At 38.9% G+C, this 20,602-nt stretch overlaps 1 protein-coding gene across 1 annotated transcript; it reads left to right on the forward strand.

The window, feature by feature from the left end:
* Positions 1-952: 952 nt before the first annotated feature.
* SPAM1 (sperm adhesion molecule 1) lies at positions 953-8,250 on the forward strand (the record flags this gene model as incomplete). The annotated part of the gene is given in 5 exon segments (XM_081243668.1): positions 953-1,597; positions 1,601-1,909; positions 2,615-2,674; positions 2,678-2,704; positions 7,633-8,250. Coding segments are annotated over 5 exon segments (1,659 nt in total).
* Positions 8,251-20,602: the final 12,352 nt, after the last annotated feature.

The following is a 20,602-nucleotide window of genomic DNA, read 5'->3' on the forward strand; positions in this document are numbered from 1 at the left end:
ATGCGCCATAACACTTCACATTGTGACCATCAGAATGACAATACAATCTCAATTATCAAAGATTATAAAAGAATAAAGTACATATATTACTTTTATTAAGGTAGGCCAGAACCAATCCTTTTAGTGAAAGATATAAAGTCATAAAATATTTTATTAACTTTAAACATGGGTGTACATTACTTTGAGATATTATGGAGCACTATTATAAATAGCACTTCAGCTTACCCCTCAATAGGAGATTTTGTTTGATTCAATAGTTTCAAGCAAACTTTTGACTTATTACCCCTGGCACAAGTGACTTTTGCTTCCTCCTGTACCTGCCTCCCTTAAAAAAGAAACAAAAAGTTGAAACGTCACAATTCTATGAGAGGTTTTTTCACTTTTGGGCAGACCACTAAAAAGTGGTCTTTCATGAAATAACGAACTTGAGAGGTTCAACTTGGAATTTATTTTTATTTAACAGTCTTTTCCTAAGGCATTGCTTGGTACAGCATTCTGCACAAGTTGGAAGGCACAAGGAAAACTAGCTGCATTTACTTCTCTGCAGGTTCAACAGTGATTTGAAAAGATGAGACAAATGTCAGCTATTATAGGATTTGTATCATACATAAGAGAAAATAATTTTATTGATTCAAACACAGGAGTCCTCCATCTTCAAGCACTGAATTAGACTTCCTGCACTTAAAGTTGAGAACTTGGTAAAGCTTATAATCTCTGTTACAGAAATGTAGTGTAACAATATATTCTACATTTCTTTTTTTTCCCAGTTATAGATGAAGCAACTTGCAAAACATTCCTAAAACATGAAGAAGAATATTTAAATGTAAATCATCATTATACCTCTTTATCCATCAAAGTGGCTTCATTCCACTCTCCTGTGCTTGCATCAAATATTAGATAAAGCAAAGTGTGTAGAAGAAATAAGTGCTTTTCATAGTCATTCCTCTTTGTGATGGGAGTACTATGGCTTCAACATATCTCCTTTGGGAGCTTTGCTGGGTCCAGTGGAGCACCCCAGGCAGTGTTCACCTTCCTTCTGGTTCCATGTTGTTTGACTCTGGATTTCAGAGCACCCCCTCTTATTGCAAATATGTCTTTCCTTTGGGCCTGGAATGCCCTAACTGACCGTTGTGCTAGAAGATTTGACATGCCTCCAGATCTGAGCCTCTTCGCTTTAGTAGGAAACCCCCAAAAAGGTACAACAGGAAAATTCATTACATTATTTTATGCTGATAGACTTGGCTACTATCCTCACACACATGAAAGAACAGGCAGAAGTGTGTATGGAGGAATCCCCCAGATGGGATCCTTTAAAAAGCATTTGGACAAAGCTAAAAAAGACATTTCCTATTACATGCCAATCGACAACGTGGGCTTGGCTGTCATTGACTGGGAAAACTGGAGGCCTACCTGGGCTAGAAACTGGAAACCTAAAGACGCTTACAGGGATCAGTCTATTGAGTTGGTTCTGCAACAAAATATACAACTTACTTTCCCAGAGGCTGCCAAGATAGCGAAAGTGGAATTTGAAAAGGCAGCAAAGAGTTTCATGCAGCAGGCTTTAAAATTGGGAAAATTACTTTGGCCAAATCGCTTCTGAGGTTATTATCTTTTTCCTGACCGTTACAATCATAATTATAACCAACCTAGTTACAACGGAAGTTGCGGGGATATAGAGAAAAGAAGAAACGATGCACTCGACTGGTTGTGGAAGGAAAGCACTGCCCTTTTCCCATCCATTTATTTGAATAGCAAGTTAAAATCTTCTCCACAAGCTGCCCTCTTTGTTCATAATCGTGTCCAGGAAGCCATTCGGATGTCTAAAGTAGCCAATGCTAAAAGCCCACTTCCAGTTTTTGTGTATGCCTGTCCAGTTTTTACTGATGTGTCTTTGCAATTCCTTCCTCAGGTAAGAAAATCAAGGTAAGAAGGCTATGGAATATTGTTCACAAATGGTGGTTAGTGGGACTGAACATAATTTTTGAAGGGAGTGAAATTTAGCTTTTAATAACCTTTAGGAATATGCACCCAGGTAGTTCTGCATCATTATATGAATGTAAAATAAGAACATGTTTCTTTTTTTTTTTTTTTTTTTTTTTAGGTACGCAGGCCTCTCACTGTTGTGGCCTCTCCCGTTGCGGAGCAGAGGCTCCGGATGCGCAGGCTCAGCGGCCACGGCTCACGGGCCCAGCCGCTCTGTGGCATGTGGGATCTTCCCGGACCGGGGCACGAACCCGTGTCCCCTGCATCGGCAGGCGAACTCTCAACCGCTGCGCCACCAGGGAAGCCCCAAACGTGTTTCATTTTTAACGTAATCATATAATATCTTAGCAGTCATGGAGAACTGGGTAGTATAGACAGTGTATTATCTCAGTTCCTTTCATTTTTTCTTTTATGGGCCTGATCTCTTGTCAATAGAAGTAATTAAAATAATAGCAGAAAATCTGTATTTTTCTTATAGTAGGGCAGTGGTGGCATAAAAGATAGAAATAAATAGTGGTGAAATATTTAAATAATTATCGTTGGGTCAGCATTCTTGGCTTTGGTGTTATTATCCTATGTATAACACTTTCATTTTATTCCTCCCTGTTAACTCTTTCTACACATTTGCCAGGGTGACCTTGTGAATACAATTGGTGAGAGCGTTCCTCTAGGTGCCTCTGGAATTATAATGTGAGGAAGTCTCAATTTAAGTCTAACTAGGGTAAGTTGAATTGATAGGAAATAGATGAAATCATTTCTACTTTTAATGTTTTTGAGGATTGTTGTGGGATTGAATAATAAAACAAGCACTATGTTTGGCCCAAAGTAGTAGGTGCTCAATTGATAGTGGCCAAGTCAAACTATCTTTCATTCGTGTGGTTGTGTTGTAAGACTGTTTTCCAGTGAGGAAACAGAAATTTGGTGAGATTAATTGAAATTCCCTAGGCTGTGTGGCTAAGAAGTAGCAAAAACAGGACTACAACCTTGGTTTCCTTATGTGGTGTTTGGTGTTGTTTTCTACTATACCGTGCCGTGTCACTTCTCAAAAGAGCTCAACTAGTCAATATGTATTCACTCATTCTTCCATTCACCCAATTACTGTTTATTAAGCACTTTTTAAAATTTAGTCATTTAATGACAGTTTACCATGGGGGCCAACAACTGGGGGCAGGGTGTGGGCAGTTGGGATTTAGTTACTTTTTGAAAATATTACTAAATTGTTCAGAGTTTCCTTAAGGGAGAGGAAAAGGAATCCTTCTTTATTTTCCACAGGTTATATTTAATAGTGTCTATTTTAAGTAAAATTTTAAGTAAAACTTGTTTTGTTAGGAAAAATGTTGGTTTTGTTCTGTATTCATTTTCTGCTAATGCATTTTCTTCAGTTCAAAAAGGCTTTCACTATCATGACCTAAACCTTTCCTCTCTTCCTTTATTTTCATCCTTTTTTAATTCTCCATATGAGGTCTTTATCCTTCACCTCTTCAATCTTCTTGACTCAAAGCATGAGTAAAACTGTCACGTGGACACTGCTGAGTTGGAGCTGAACTTTTCCTTCTCTGATGGATGTGGAAATATTAGTGACGTAGGTGCCATGGAGAATGTCTAATGAAGCTCTTGGCCCAGATGTCTTATCCTAGGACCTACAGAGAACTTTATACTCTAAGACTTTATACTCTAAGAACAGATCTTTTGACATCTTGTCCTTCAGATAGACTAGCCATATTTTTCCTTCATTTTTAAAGGTACTTAACTTTGTGAAATTCTTTTAAGGTAATCTGAGCCCTCCTACTTATTTGGTAGATTCTGTTGTCTCTGGTTTGATCAACAGTAAAGAGAACTAATAAAAAATATAAGTTCAGGGAAAGGTATATGTCCTTTTTGCAAAATCTTCTATACATCAGAAAATTATTTAAGAATTATAATTCTCCTAAGAGTATTCCTAGTTTTTATTAGTTGTTTTCTCAAACCTACAAACTCCTTTCTCAAGGATCCTGTTAATTCTACGATAGAACAATTTTTAAATTCCCCATACTATTTCCTTTTTTTAAAATTTTCAGAATTGAGAACTCTACCCTTACTCTGATGAGGAATGAATCAGGCATTCTCCAATTAGTAGGATGGCATGGCATATTACTTGTCACATTTTTTTAATTGCACTTTAATCTTAGATTCATGTACTTCTACCATGACTCTCAAATCACCTTCAGTATTATTCATACAGGGACAGTCCTTCAACTTTAATGTGATGATTTTCTACTTAATGACACTGCCTTGAAATTGTTCCCTGTGGACTCTGTTCTATATATTTCTGCTACCTTTCCTAGTTTATGATCATTTTGAATGTTAATTCTGTCATTATTCCCCTTTTTTTCTATGTCATTTGAAATCAATAGAGTCATGAAATTACTTGTGTTTCCTGATTCACTGACAACTCGAGACAATGGTAATTGCAGGTTTACTTGCGATGACTGAATTGATTTAAAACAATTGTTACCAAATGTAGGCAAACCATTTCCTTCCATTCCATTTTATTAGATCCAATGGTGTGACAGAGCCAGCTTCTACTGGTCCCAGCTCATGAGACCTGATCGTTAAATATTCAGAAATTTTGTGAACTGTTGAACACAGCCATTATTAAAAATTAAATGATAGGGCCTCCCTGGTGGCGCAGTGGTTGAGAGTCCGCCTGCCGATGCAGGGGATACGGGTTCGTGCCCCGGTCTGGGAGGATCCCATATGCCGCGGAGCGGCTGGGCCCGTGAGCCATGGCCGCTGGGCCTGCGCATCCGGAGCCTGTGCTCCGCAACGGGAGAGGCCACAACAGTGAGAGGCCCGCATACCGCAAAAAAAGAAAAAAAAAAAAATTAAATGATAAAGCTCAGCATAAAATTAAGTATGTTAAAAACAGAAAATATTGATAACAAATACTCAAAATCTATCAATTATTTACTTTATTTTACTATTATCCATACTTTTGAGGTTATTTACACCTATTGTATCTAAGTGAAAATGGTATTGTGTAATGGGGTGCTACTTCACACCATACTACCATAATGGTGGGGTAATTGATCCCCAATTCTGCACTCAGGGATGCCAGGTTGGTAGCTTAAAATTGGCCATGGTAGGAGTATTTACACCATGGGTATTGACAAATGCTATAAACTAGGCTTTATCTCTTAGAGAAACAGTTTTAGATCCTTCCAAAGACTGCATCTTGTAGAGGCTCATGCTGCTCAAAATATTCTCATCCCTTTACTCCTCTTCCTGCCTAGTTCTTGTCTCTGTAGACAATTCCAATGTCATCTGATCTTGGTATATATTCTCATATATCCCTGGCACCGGTGATACTGTGTTGAAAAATATTGACATAGTCCCTGCCTTCATGAAGCTTATGTTAAAGTTGGAGGGATAGAAACAATGTAAGACAATAAAAATATTCGATGTGATAAATTCTATGCAGAAAGTTAAAAATAGAGAGCTGTAAGAAAGTAGACTGGAAAGGTGTCTGAGAAGGGTCTTGTCTAATTAAAGCTGTGATCTGAATAAAAAGATGGAGTCAACCATGTTAAAAATGAGAGGAAAGAGCATTCTGGGCAGAGGGGACAGTAAGTGCCGTTTGAAATGAACCTGCCACCCCTGTGAAACAATTAGTATATCTAAGGCTGAGTGGGTAAGGGAGAGTTGTACAAGAGCAAGGAGAGGTTACACCCCATCAGGCTGCATACAAGTTGAGAGAAGTTGAATTGTATAATAAACACCATGTAAAGCTATTGGAGGGTTAAGAAGAGGTTTTCTATTGGTACCATAAAAATTACAACAAACAGTGGTTTAAACAGCAGCAAATTATTATCTTATAGTTCGGTAGTTCAGAAGTCCAATATGGATCTTAATGTTGTAAAATCAAGATGTCAGCAGGGTTACATTCCTTTCTACAGAAAGACCCTCATTTGCTCATTTGGGTTGTTGGCAGAATTCATTTCCTTGTGTTTATAGCATCAAGATCTCTATTTTCTGACTGGCTGTGGCTAAGGCGATTTCCAGCTTCAAGAGGTCACCGCATTCTTTCCCTTTTGGCCTTCTCCTCTATCTTCAAAGCCAGCAATGCCGGGTTGAGTCTCCCTTACCTTTGAATTTGTCTTCCTTCTTCCAACTCATTTTAAAAATCCAAGCTACCTTTTTAAGGACTTGTGATTGAGCCCATCCAGATAATTCAGGATAACCTCCCCGTGTCCAGATCCATACCCTTAATCATATCTGGAAAGTCCCTTTTGCCATGAAAAGTAACACAGTCACAGGTTCCGTGGGACTGGGCTATGGACATCCTTGGAAGGCCCTTGTTCTGCTTACCGCCGATGGCACCACCTCAAGGAAGGCAACAGGAAGTAGGTCCAAGTGGAAGCTGTGAGGTTCCTCAACTTGCCTGCCCACCCGCCCACCACTTCCTTTGATCTTTTACTGAAGGACTAGCTCGGCCAGCTCACTCCATGGGATTGCTGATCATGAACGCAAGCAACTACCTTCTACGTTCTGAAGAGGACGGAGTCCCAGTTTTAGAAAGTATCCATTTCAAGATGAATCATTTTAGTTACTCACCACTCATACTCTGCCAAATAAGTATATCTGTAAAAGAGCTGTCATAATTCGCCCATACTTGAATTATACATAACATTTAATATATACTCGTTTGAACCTGTTTAGTTGTTTTGAGCTAGCAATTTAGAAACCACTCTTCCCAATGCCTAAACTTGTCTGACAAATGTGATACTTATTACATTTATTTGTACTTTATATAATGTATACATTGAGGTCTAACCAATGCTATGGGGCCCTGTGTTAGCCCTTTTATGTACTTTCTATCTTTTCATCTTCGCAACAACCCTATGAAGTAGGTGCTATAATTACCCTTATTGGATGATGATGAAGCTGAAACACTGCCAGATGAATTAATTTGTCCAAGGTCACCCAGATAGGAAACTAAGACTTAGAATGCTTAAGAGATTCCCAAGCTCACACAGCGAGCCATTAATGGAACGGTGACTCCAATCTGGACAGATGGACTCCAGAGCCCAAGCTCTAATCCCTCCACCCGCACTGTACCATTCTGCCCCTTCCACCCCCATTAGTTTATGAATTATTGAGGAAGACTGAGGCTAGGGTATACTAAACCTCAACTGGTCAATTATTTAGTGACATGAAATGGCATGTGAAACTTACAAATGTTACAAAAAACTGTTGGAATAGTCTTGCTTGTTCAAGTAAAAAAAGATAAAACATTTCCTGCTCTTACTGGCTCTGGGTTTTTGCGTGTGTGTGTGTGCTTCCTTAGAAATTGCTTAGGACTTCCCTGGTGGTGCAGTGGTTGGGAATCCGCCTGCTGATGCAGAGAGCGTGGGTTCGTGCCCCAGTCCAGGAGGATCCCACGTGCCGCAGAGCGGCTGGGCCCGTGAGCCATGGCCGCTGGGCCTGCACATCTGGAGCCTGTGCTCCACAACGGGAGAGGCCACAACAGTGAGAGGCCCATGTACCACAAAAAAAAAAACAAAAAAAACAAAAAACAAACAAACAAAAAGAAATTGCTTAATGTAGTGAATTAATTCACATATGAACCAACTTGGATGTTAATAGTCTGATCTTCATATAATTTTACAGAAATCTTGCATGAACCTAGGCAATTACATGAAGACTACACTGAATCCTTACATAATCAACGTCACCTTAGCAGCCAAAATGTGTAGCCAAGCACTTTGCCAAGAGCAAGGAGTGTGTACAAAGAAATACTGGAATTCTAGCAACTATCTTCACCTGAACCCAAAGAATTTTGCTATTCAAACTGGGAAAGGTGGAAAATACACAGTACATGGGAAACCCACACTCAAAGACCTGCAACAATTTTCCAAAAAATTTTACTGCAGTTGTTATGCCAACATCCACTGTAAGAAGAGAGTTGATATAAAAAACATTCATACTGTTAATGTATGTATCGCTGAAGATGTTTGCATAGATGGCTTTCTAAACTTAGAACCCAGGAATCATTCTTCTAGCTGGAAAGAGATATCTTCTACCACTTTCAGCAATATCTTATTCTCCACACCAACGGTCACAGTGTCTCCATGTGTTCCTGGGAAAGATCTCCGTGGGTGCCTCAAAGTCACGTGTTCGGTGGAAGCCCTCTCCAACAACACCCAAGGGGGCTGTCATAGTGTTAACTGGAAAAACACTTCCAGTCAGTTACATATTCAAAACAAGAAAAATGAAACAACCTATTAAAGTACAAATTCAGTGCTTATTAGGCTTCCTGTCTACATTCTTTGTGTTTTTATATTTTTTACATTTTATTTTTAAATTAATTAATTATTTTTTGGCTGAGTTGGGTCTTCGTTGCTGCGCGCGGGCTTTCTCTAGTTGCGGCGAGCGGGGGCTCCTCTTCATTGTGGTGCACAGGCTTCTTATTGCAGTGGCTTCTCTTGTTGCGGAGCACGGGCTCTAGGCACATGGGCTTCAGTAGTTGTGGCACATGGGCCCAGTTGCTCTGCGCCACGTGGGATCTTCCTGGACCAGGGCTCGAACCCGTGTCCCGTGCATTGGCAGGCAGACTCCCAACAACTGTGCCACCAGGGAAGTCCCTTACATTTTTATATTTAATAGTTTCGCTAGCTTATTTTTTTTAGGCAAGTGATGATACCTATATATTTAAAGTTCTATATTTGAAATGTGAATCAATACTCATGGCCAAGATAGTATTTTAATTTTTTGAGCAAAGATTGCTTTTTCATGATCAAATTGACCTTGGAATTATTATTGACTGATAAACAAGGAATTGTGACCAATGCCTTTAATTTTCAAAATCATAGTGAGGGCAGTGTTATTACTAGATCCATTGATACTACATTTTAGTTTTGAAATTCAAAGTAAACACTTGATAAATAAGATAGCATAGAATTTGCTTTGTAAGATGATATCCAATTTTGTATTTTCTAATTGCCATGTGTATAGCAGATATTTCACAAACTGTGAATGTGCATATACTAAGAGGTACCTATTATATTCTTGGTTCTACCAAAGACTGATTGTAAGACCTATAATGCTTAGAGGCCTAGTGTCCTTCTGATAAAAGTGAAGGTTTGAATAATGCCAATTTATTGTAAATGAATGTCTTTATAAGTAGTTTTTAATATGTAATAAAAGTGTCAAGAAAATATTAAATGCAATATCTTTTAAAATGTAATATTCTAAGCGTACTAGTCTGTCTCAAGCATGTAACTATGGTTTTTAGCTATTTCATCTTGATAATTTGTTCAAGTTGTGTTTTATAAAAAGGTAACCTTTAGGGCTTCCCTGGTGGTGCAGTGATTGGGAGTCCGCCTGCCGATGCAGGGGACACGGGTTCGTGCCCCGGTCCAGGAGGATCCCACATGCCGTGGAGCGGCTGGGCCCGTGAGCCATGGCCACTGGACCTGCGCATCCAGAGCCTGTGCTCAGCAACAGGAGAGGTCACAGCGGTGAGAGGCCCAAGTACCGCAAGAAAAAAAAAAAAGGTAACCTTTAAAAAGCGATTAACCCATCAACTTTTGTACATGGTTTAATATGTCTTCAGAATTCATATGTGAAAATTCTAATATTCTTTTCATTCTTGATTGTCAAATTTGACAGCCTTGTGTACCTAAAAATCCTTATTTTACCTAAGCATTCACATCCTTCATATAGCATTTATTGAGTGTTTATTCTTTGCCAGGCTCAATATTAAGTGTCACAGATTCAAGGTGAAGTAGCATGCTTCTTGCCATCAGTGAGTTTGTTGCATATTTGAAGAAGACAGACATCGAAAGTGGAAACTTACAACATAATGTGTGAGAAGTGCTATAATATAGTTCAGCATGCTCTGGCATACAAACAAGAGCCTGAGGGTGTCAGAGAAGGATTTCAAAGATGTCATGAAAGAGATGATGTGTCTATTGCCTTGAAGGCTGAATAGCAGTTAGCTCACATGGAGACACGAGACAAAAGGAACTTCAGTCGGACAGAACACTGAGTGTGGTTTTAGAATGGTATTCAGTAGGTGATGGCCAAATGATGCACTGAAGCCTTTTGTAAGCCATACTAAGACGTTTGGACTTTACAGGGAAGATGCTCCCAAACTTGTTGACCTGCTCCATTTTTTTTCCCATGCACATATATCACAGCATGATATATTTCTCTATTTTTACTTCCCATCACCTTCTTATAATGTAAACATCATAAGGACAGGTGTTTGGTCTGTTTTTCTTTTCTTTTCTTTTCTTTTTTTTGCGGTACGCGGGCCTCTCACTGCTGTGGCCTCTTCTGTTGTGGAGCACAGGCTCCGGATGCACAGGCTCAGCGGCCATGGCTCATGGGCCCAGCCGCTCCGCGGCACGTGGGATCCTCCCAGACCAGGGCATGAACCCGCGTCCCCTGCATCGGCAGGCAGACTCTCAACCACTGCGCCACCAGGGAAGCCCCTGGTCTGTTTTTCTTGCTGCTCTATCCACAGTGTAATGAATAGCATCTGAGACTTAGTAGGTGCCCATTAAATATTTGCTGAACAAATAAAAGCCAATGGAGAGCCACTAAAGAATTTTAAGTGTGGGAGTTGTCATGACCACTTGGATCCTCTCAAACTAACGCTACGCTTTTCCTTAGTTCTGCCCTTCATTCTCTGCTCCAATTATGATTCTACTGTCAAAGCCGTGTTTTCATAAGTAAGCCACAAAATGAGACAATTTGGTAATGATCTGGGAAGGATGCTACATATGGACTAGTTTCCTTAGTATACATAAATGTCTGTCATTGAGAGTTAGGAAGAATGGAGACAGCAAGGTGCATTGGACAAGGCGTGGATTTTGGAGTTGGACAGTTATAAGGGCAACTTCCAACATTTACTAGCTATACGAGCCTGAGAAAGGTAACTTGGCTCAGCTTCTATTCTAATAAAATGGCGGTAATATATATCTTTTAGGGTTCTTGAGAGGATTGACTCATATAATACATGGAAGGAGTTAGCCTTAGAAATAACACAGTAAATGTGTGTGGGAAAGGGATGGATATGTTTTTACTGGGTATGGGAGATGCCTGTATTACTGTTGTTGGATGGAAAGTCAAAACAGTAGACATCTCTCATGGCAGACTTGGCCATGAACCCTGTAAGAAAAGAGGCTACTAAATAGAAAAAGAGACTTGGCAGGAATATTTTGTGTAATACACAACTTTGTATATGGTTAGGTTTGCAGGGGCAAAGTTGTGTTTCCATTTAGATCAAGTATTTTTGTATCTGAAATACAAAAAGAATAGTACAGTATCCTGCTCTTCATGAACTTGCACACTGATGGGTCTGCTAGACATGTAAACAGAAGCTGTCCATAGATGCAGCATATACATAAAGTATAAAAACTGAAGTGCTATAAGAACACAGGTTCATCTAACTAACAGAGTACTAAAGGAATTGAATAATTTAGTTTCAAAAGATATGAAATTAGTTTGTTAGATGCAAATGGCATCTCTAAACTCTCAAGTATCATACAAAACCTGTCTCCCTCCCAGCAGAGGGCTCAGTTCCAAAGTTAGTAGAGAGAATATATGCTTTTATTTTTGAAAGTGAATTTGAATGGAGAATAGATATAAAATAGACCATTGGATTTATTGCATAGATATATTCAATATTGTGGGAAGTAAACAGACATTCACTAAGAGATGTTGAAAAATGATTTAAGGACATTTGCTAAGTAGTAATGAAGACATGAGAAGTGGTGTTAAAAAAAAGCTCTTGGCAGTGAACTTCGGATAAATATATCCATTTAGGAAAATTAACTGTTGGATTCTTAATCTATGCAAACATTATGCAAACACAAAAATGACTAACAGGAAAATGACAGCCCACAGGAATATATAATATAGGACAAAATGAAAAGCAGAAGGCACGAAAAGAGAAATCTTTCCAAAATGCTGACCTTTATTTGGTAATGTAGTAGTAATTTAAAAAATTCACTTCTCAAGTTTTTTAATAAATTGGTTGCTGGCAAATTAATTGATCTTTAGAAGGTGTCTAACCTACTATTGAAGAAGACAGTTAGGCACATACTACTGTTGTGTGACTAGATATTTGAGGACTGTGAGGGTATTTACTTGCCATGTAACTTCACGCTGAAATGTTAGAGCAATTTCTGGCCTGTATTCTTCCCAGCCTGCTTCCAGATAACCTTAGAAAACACACAACCACGTGCTTGGGATCCTAGACATAGCACAATTCCTGGCACAGAATAGGTGCTCAAGAAAGAGTTGAAAAAATGTTGCAATGATTACTGAATATAATTACTATGGACTGAAAGTGAATTTGATACATTTCTAATTCAGTTGGTTAGCTACCGTTTTTTTTTCTTTCTTGAAGGGTATCTATTTTGAAAACACTTCATTTAAAATTAGTTTTGACTTTGGAAATGCTCCCCACCACTCTTCTCTGTTTCTTTGGGTACATGTTGAAAATGATTTTACTCCTAAATTCCTGTTTAATAATAACAGTCATAATCATTTATTCTCTGCATATTTGGATGTTTTGACATCTTAAAACACCTTTCTGGCGGGGAGGGACTGCCCCTTCCAGGGTTAGCTGATTCTCAGAGATAACAAAAGACATGCTATTTGATATGGAAACTAACTAATCCAGAGTCCTACCTCCTCTATCTGGCCTCTACATACCAGGAGGCAATACTCCTCTGCCTTAAGCATCCCAGGGCCAGGTCCCAGGCAACTAGAGAACGCCTCTATAGCTCTGATGGGGTTCTGGACACACTACCCCAAATACGACACCTTGGTTATTGAATATTTTAAGTTGAAGGAGTTTTGAGAAAATGGCAGGAGCCGGAAGGTCACTTTAACCCCCTCCCCACCTCACCCTTCTTCCCCGAAACAGACCATAAGACCCTCATGTGAAAGGTGTCCTCTGTGGATCTGGAGGAAAGAAGCAGACTTTTCTCTGAAGACAAAGGGATGCCAAGAAGAATCAAACCAACAGGGCTTGCTAAGTTTCCCCAGTTCCCTACAATTACATCATACTCCTTAACCCATCATCTTTCTCCCCTACTGTTCCTCTTCATCCAATCTAGAATAAAAATACACAGGTCGAACTGTTTTCTTTGGGTCTTCATATTTTTAATGAAGGCTCTGGTGTCCCATAAAACTTATGTTAAATAAATTTGTATGCTTTTCTTCTGTTAATCTGCCTTTGTCAGTTTAATTTTCAGACCTAACTAAGGACCCTAAGAGGGTCAAAGAGAATGTTTTCCTCCCTGCAGTTCAAAGCCTGCTGAAATCATTCAAATGAGCCCGTCTCAAACTGTTCACCCTCCCCTACCTTTCCTTCTCCAGGGAAATGCCAATAAAGGGTGCTGGCTGGCGTAGGTTCTCCTGTGCTCCTGCTTCTGCATCCTGTCCAAAACCTGGTGTTCCTCTTGTGATCCTCTGTGTAGCCATTCAGTCACCTTTATAGATTAAGACTCACAGAACAAACGAAAAAGCAAAACTGCTTTTCCCTATGTTAATACTTTGTTCTTCTGTAATAATTTCATACGTCTACTTGTTAGCTGAAATGAACAATATGCCCATTTTAAAGTGTGTTTTCCAGGACTTCCTTGGTGGTGCAGTGGTTGACAGTTCGCCCGCCGATGCAGGGGACACGGGTTCGTGCCCCTGTCCGGGAAGATCCCGCATGCCCCGGAGCGGCTGGGCCCCATGAGCCATGGCCGCTGAGCCTGCGCGTCCGGAGCCTGTGCTCTGCAACGGGAGAGGCCACAACAGTGAGAGGCCCACGTACCGCAAAAAAAAAAAAGTGTGTTTTCTAGACTAGTTAACTTTGAAAGGAGCATCTCTCATGGAGAGGTCGTTTTGGAGGGAACTTCTTGAATTACTATACCTAGTGAATGGCAGTTTCCTTTGAACTTGAAAAAACAGTGCAATCTCAGTCATGGGTCTAGGATTGATATTTCAGGACTCAGCAGCTTGCTTGTCAGTGACCCCAGCTTAGAGTAGTAAGACTCACATGATCTGTTTCACATGCAAAACTGCCAGGATTGTTTCAACACAATCATCCTGCAAAAGATACTGACATTTTGATGACACTGAAATTTGATATGGAGTGGTTAATCACTGGAATGTGAAAACCCATCAACAAAACCCATCAGTAAAATTGAGAACCTGGATATTTCTCTTTTCTCCTCTGCTTGCCATCTGAGAGAGAGGGAAGGAAGGAGGTGGGGGATAGTGGGTGGGAGAGAAGAAAATGAAAGGAGAGAACGCTAAGGAAAAAGAACTAGAATTCTTTGCTTTCTGTGATTCCACTGAGGACTCTAATTTGCACAGGCTTGAAAAGAATATCTGATGCAGACACAATTAGCCTTCAACTCCCTGTGAAAGCCAAGAGTGGTTGTCCTTGAATGCCCTACTCGGGCACCTGAACAAATGTCACTGCCTCCTCCTCCCCTTGCCTCAGACTTCCTTTAAGAAGCAACAGTGATGAAGCTACAAAGTGGTGGCATGCTTTGGAATGTGCCAAATCCACAGTGGGCTATATACTTACAGGTTGTGGTACAAAGTCACTAAGATTTTAAAAGTACTCCAAAGAAGACATACAGATGGCCAATAAACACATGAAAGGCTGCTCAACATCACTAATCATCAGAAAAATGCAAGTCAAAACTACAGTGAGGTATCACCTCACACCAGTCCGAATGGCCATCATCAAAAAATCTACAAACAGTAAATGCTGGAGAGGGTGTGGAGAAAAGGGAACCCTCTTGCACTGTTGGTGGGAATGTAAATTGATACGGCCACAGTGGAGAACAGTATGGAGGTTCCTTATAATAATAGAACTACCATATGACCCAGCAATCCCACTACTGGGCATATACCCTGAGAAAACCATAATTCAAAAAGAGTCATGCACCCCAGTGTTCATTGCAGCTTTATTCACATAGCCAGGACATGGAAGCAACCTAAGTGTTCACTAACAGATGAATGGATAAAGAAGGTGTGGCCCATATATACAATGGAATATTACTCAGCCACAAAAAGGAACAAAACAGTGTCATTTACAGAGATGTGGATAGACCTAGAGACTGTCATACAGTCAGAAAGAGAAAAACAGATATTGCATAATATTGTTTATATGTGGAATCTAGAAAAATGGTATAGATGAATTTATTTGCAAAGCAGAAATAGAGACAGACATAGAGAACAAACCTATGGATACCAAGGGGGGAGGGGAGGTAGGATGAATTTGGAGATTGAAATTGACATATATACACTATTGATACTATGATAGATAGATAACTAATGAGAACCTACTCTATAGCACAGGGAACTCTACTCAGTGCTCTGTGGTGACCTAAATCGGAAGGAAATATAAAAAAGAGTGGATATATGTATATGTATAATGGATGAACTTTGCTGTACAACAGAAACTAACACAACATTGTAAAGCAACTATACTCCAGTAAAAATTTTTTTAACAAAGCAAACTCTTTGAGGCCTTGTATTTCCTGTGAGGTAAAAGGAACATGTTTTGTTTTTTACAGAACTTGTCTCTTTATGTCTAAACTTTGTTTAATATTTGAATTGAGATAGAGCTGCAAAGCTAACCAAGATGATTCAAAGTCTTATTTTACATTTTTAAGCTCTAATAGTCTTTTTTTAAAATGGAAACATGTATAATCTTATATTGGTTTAAAAATCTTTTTTATTCTTTCAAAGTTATTGCTGCTCATGGTAAAATAATACAAAGTTACACAGTGGAAAATTAAAAGTCCTCTTCCCTTACCAGAGATAACTCCTGGTTATGGTTTCTTTATATTAATCGAGGAATTTCAAGGGAGTAAGGAAGCGAATGTGTGTGTATGTTGCTAAATGGTAAATGGAGGCATATGAACAATTTAAAGAGTTTATTTGAGCCAAAATCAATGAGAATCCAAGAGCACCAGCCTTGAAGTGTTTAGGGGCGCCCTGCCGACAGGAATCAGGGGACTTACATAGAGAAAGTGCGGAAGCAAAGAAAGGAAATATTTGATTGATTAGAGTTGGCTGTTTGTGACTGGTTGTCCTTAGTGTCTTGATGTTGTAACGCTGAGGCACGTACAGGCTTAGATTTTTGGTTTGCTTATGTACATTAAGAACCACCTTAGTCTAACAACCTCCTTGTTTAATTAATTTAACAGTATATTTAACAAAAATTGGGCTATGGTCCATAATCATCTATAGCGTGCTCTCCCATGTGACAATATATTTTGGGTGTCTGTCCACATCAGGACATTTTGTAATGACCACATTGTACTCCACTATACCACAACATGACAATTTTTTTAGAAAGTTCTTATTGATGGACATTTCATTTTCTGGAGATTTTTTTCCCAGCTCTATCAAAAATGTTGTAGTTAACACCTGTGTACATGTATGTCTTGGCATGCTTTTACCAGGATGAAATGGAATGGCTAACACAAAGGATATATACATTTCAGCTTAGAGAGACATTGCAAAATTTTCTTCTAAAAGTTGGTTCCTATTAATGATTGTACTAACAGTGAATGGGAGGGCCAATTTTCCTTACCAACACTGGGCATTATCAAATTCTGTATTGTTCATCCATAAGTGAGAATGCCATCCTGGTTTAAGAACTTGGTTCTTACGTAGTAAAGAATATATTTTTTCATAGTTTGTTAAAGGGTATTCTTTATTTTTGGGAAGACTTTTTTTTTTTTTAAAGAGTAAACCTTGTTTTGTTTCTCATGTATGCTCAAAGTCTATTTTTAGGAGATTGTTGCCATTTCTGAAAATTAAGATATACCATTTCAGATATCAACAGGTTATAATATGAAACAGGAAACCAAAGACCAGGTTTAAAAAGAACATTTTATTTCTTCTTATTTCTTTTTTTTGCGATACGCGGGCCTCTCACCGTCGTGGCCTCTCCCGTTGCGGAGGACAGGCTCCGGACGTGGCTCACGGGCCTAGCCGCTCCGCGGCATGTGGGATCTTCCCGGACCGGAGCACGAACCCGCGTCCCCTGCATCGGCCGGTGGACTCTCAACCACTGCGCCACCAGGGAAGCCCTGCTTCTTATTTCTTAACGTGGCATTCAGCTTTGATTATCACTGTTATATTTTTAAAGTACATCAGTCTCTAGGAGCTACCAATTCATCTATCTACTGAGTCTCATTGTTTTCATGCAGCCATAAAGCCTCATAAAATTTTGGCAAATAATTATTTTATAAGAGATATCCTTTAAAGAAAATTCTAATAGTTTTTCATGGGAAGCCCAATCCTTGGTCATAAGCTATAGGGAAAGAACAAACCAATCCCAGTTTAGCCATCTGCAACTTGTTGACCTTGGGCTAGATATTTACATTCTCTGAGTTTGTTCCCTTACCTTGGAAGGCCAGCTGTTGAGAAGATTAGAGAAAATAAACAGAAATCAGCACAGTGCTTGTCATAAAAATGGTAGGCACTTGACAGATAGTGATCATCATTTATCTGAAGCCTTTATATACTTTCCAGAGTATTCCCTCTGATAGATGATTTAGAGTTGAAATTTGAAACCTAAAATCGGTTTTAAAATTTTCAGTTTGAGGAATAGGGTAAGTAAAATGTATTTATAATTGTTCTTTACTTAAAAGGCGTAAATATGTTTAATTTGACTGAAAACCAGAAAATGTTTATTTCTAGTACAATGTGCTATCACACGGATGCACAAATATTATCAGAAAAAAATTTATACCTTCAGATGCCTGGGATGATGCATATGTAATTAGAGCCCATAAAATTTCAACACATTGTGTTAATACAACTTTGTTTACTTATTTGATTTCCAATCATTTAATTACAGCACATATTTAATAACAAACTTCAGAGCAGAAGGTAGCACATATAGTTTTACTGAAATATAGTACTTCCCCCAGAGCAACTTACTAATCTTAGATTCCACCTGTAGGGACAGGATGGGTTTGCGTTAACATACAGTTATATACTTTTGAGGGAATAAATGATTCTGAATGATTTTATTTTTCTGTAATAAGTTTTAATAAAAGACCATGGGTAGAAGAAATTTCTAGATTAATCATTTTATAAAGTAGGGAAAAAAACATTATGACTGTCATATGCAGTATACAAATGTTTTCAAAAATTGCGCAGCCAAAAAGAAAAAAGATACATATTTTGTATCCCGTAGAAAAGTTTAATCCTTGAAAGGTGAGAGTTGACTTCAGGGACTAATCATTTTAGTGATGTCTGGTCCCTGTGGAACTGGCTGGGAACTGGCCTGGCTGAAATTGTCAGTCCACTACTTTACAACCCTTCAAAAATAAGAAGAGCTTCCAATTATTATTATTCAGCACCTAATTATGTGCTTTATATACAATGTTTGTTTATTTTTTCTTCCAGATGAGGAAACTGAGCCTTAGAATAGGTCCCATAGGTACAGCTGGAATGAAGACCTGGGTGGTTTGACTGCAGGCCTGTGCACTGCACCATTACACAACACTGACCTCCCATAAAGTTCTGAGGTGAAGTAACATCACAGCACGTAGAATTTAGAACCACTTCCAATTCCTTCTTTTTACTCTGCAACAGTATCTGACCATGTGTGTCTGCCAAATGCTGAGACTTTTCTGACCATAGGGCACAGGTAATCACAGGGCACTTAATTTTTTATATATACTTTCAAAGTGTAGCTTGGATGCAGTAAAGGAAAAACTGACATTCAAAGAAAGAAAGCTTAGATAGGCTACTAGAAGTTTGCATCACATTGACCTGTCCCGGCCTCATTCACAACAAATTGGAAAGCTTCACATTTTCAGCAGCAGGTGGCAGTAGGATAACAGTGTCAATCCCCTGGGCTTCTTCAACAATAAGTCTCTATGTCCTTGAAGACTTTTGGTTCCAGCAAACAGAAATAACCGGTCACATGCTAGCCTTTTATGTCACTAGAAGAAAATCAGTCAGTTTTTCTTTCAGATAGAAAATGTGGATTAAGATGATAAAAACAGAATATACAAATAATATTGCTGGTTTGTGATTGTTCTGTAGGTTCTATGTCTTTGAAAGATGACTTTAAACAATTTTGCTTACTGATAAAACTGACTTAAAAGTGATTTTTTTCCCCCCGGCTAGTAAGAAAGTTAATTTTGTAGGAAGGAAAATGGTGGGTGGGAAAGTGAGTGATCATACCTTCCCTGTGAGTGACTGTTTTATGTATTCTTAGTAGATAAGCTAAATAATTTTTTTTAAAGGTAGACTCTAATATACTGGTTGTAAAATAGCATGGTGTGAGTGTGTGTGGGAGAGAGAAAGAGAGAGAGGGAGACAGAGAGAGAGTGAGCCTGGGGATTGCAGATGTGCCGGGGGAAGTAGAACTTGGTGGGAGGTGGGATTTGAGCTTGGAAAGGTAGACAGGAGTCAGATATGAGGGGTCTTCTGGTGTGATGCTATGCTAATGAACACATAATTAATCCTTTAAGCAGGACTGAAATGGTCAGATTTGTGTTTTAGATCTGAAGACTCTTGGAGCCTGCAGGCAGGAAAACCAGTTAGAAGGCTCTATTATCTCGAGCAGAGACGATGACATTTTGAACTAGGGAAGAGTTAGGGATGGAGAGGAGAGGATAGAATTAGAAATCAATAATTGATTGCTTGTAGAGACACGGATGTAGAGAACAAATATATGGACACCAAGGGGGGAAAGTGGGGGGGGTTGGGATGAACTGGGAGATTGGGATTGACAGATATACACTAATATGTATAAAATGGATAACTAATAAGAACCTGCTGTATACAAAATAATAATAATAAAATTAAAAAAAATAATTGATTGCTTGGAGGTGGGAGGGTCGAGGGAAAGCAAGGAACCTAATGTGACCCCAGGTTTCTCACAGTGTCATCCACTCCTGAGAAAGGGGCACAGGAGGAAAGGAGATTTGGGGACCTCTTTTGAGTATGTCATATCTGAGGTCCCTTGCGGTACCCAGACAGCTGTTTTTTTTTCTTTTTATTGAAGTTTAGTTGATTTACAATGTCTCATTAGTTTGAGGAGTACAGCACAGTAATTCAGTTATATATATATATATATATATATATATATATATATATATATATATATACATATTCTTTTAAAGATTCTTTTCCCTTTTAGTTTATTACAAAATATTGAGTATAGTTCCCTGTGCTATACAGTAGGTCCTTGTTGGTTATCTACTTTATACATAAAGTGCATTTTTTTTAAGCCATATGATTTAGAAGTTCATGGGAGAGAGTAAAGCAGTGTTATTAACAATGAAAAACAATAATAGTCAAATACAGTCTGCCTAACAGTTTGAGAAGATGGTCTCTGGAGCCAGACCACCTGAGCTTAGGCAAGTTACGTAACTTCTCTGTGCCTTAGTTTCCTCGTCTGTGGTGAGAATTAAATGAGTTGATGTATATAAAGCTTTCGGATCAGTACCTGGTTCAGAGTAAACGTCAGATGCTTGTTTGTCGTATTGTTACGACTTCTATTTTAGCTCTCATTTATGGGACACGTGCTCTGGGCCAAGCCTGTGCTAAGAGCTTATGGGCAATTTCTCATAGAATC

This window comes from Mesoplodon bidens (assembly GCF_964165515.1).
Source record: "Mesoplodon bidens genome assembly, chromosome: 9".
Lineage (NCBI taxonomy): Eukaryota > Metazoa > Chordata > Mammalia > Artiodactyla > Ziphiidae > Mesoplodon > Mesoplodon bidens.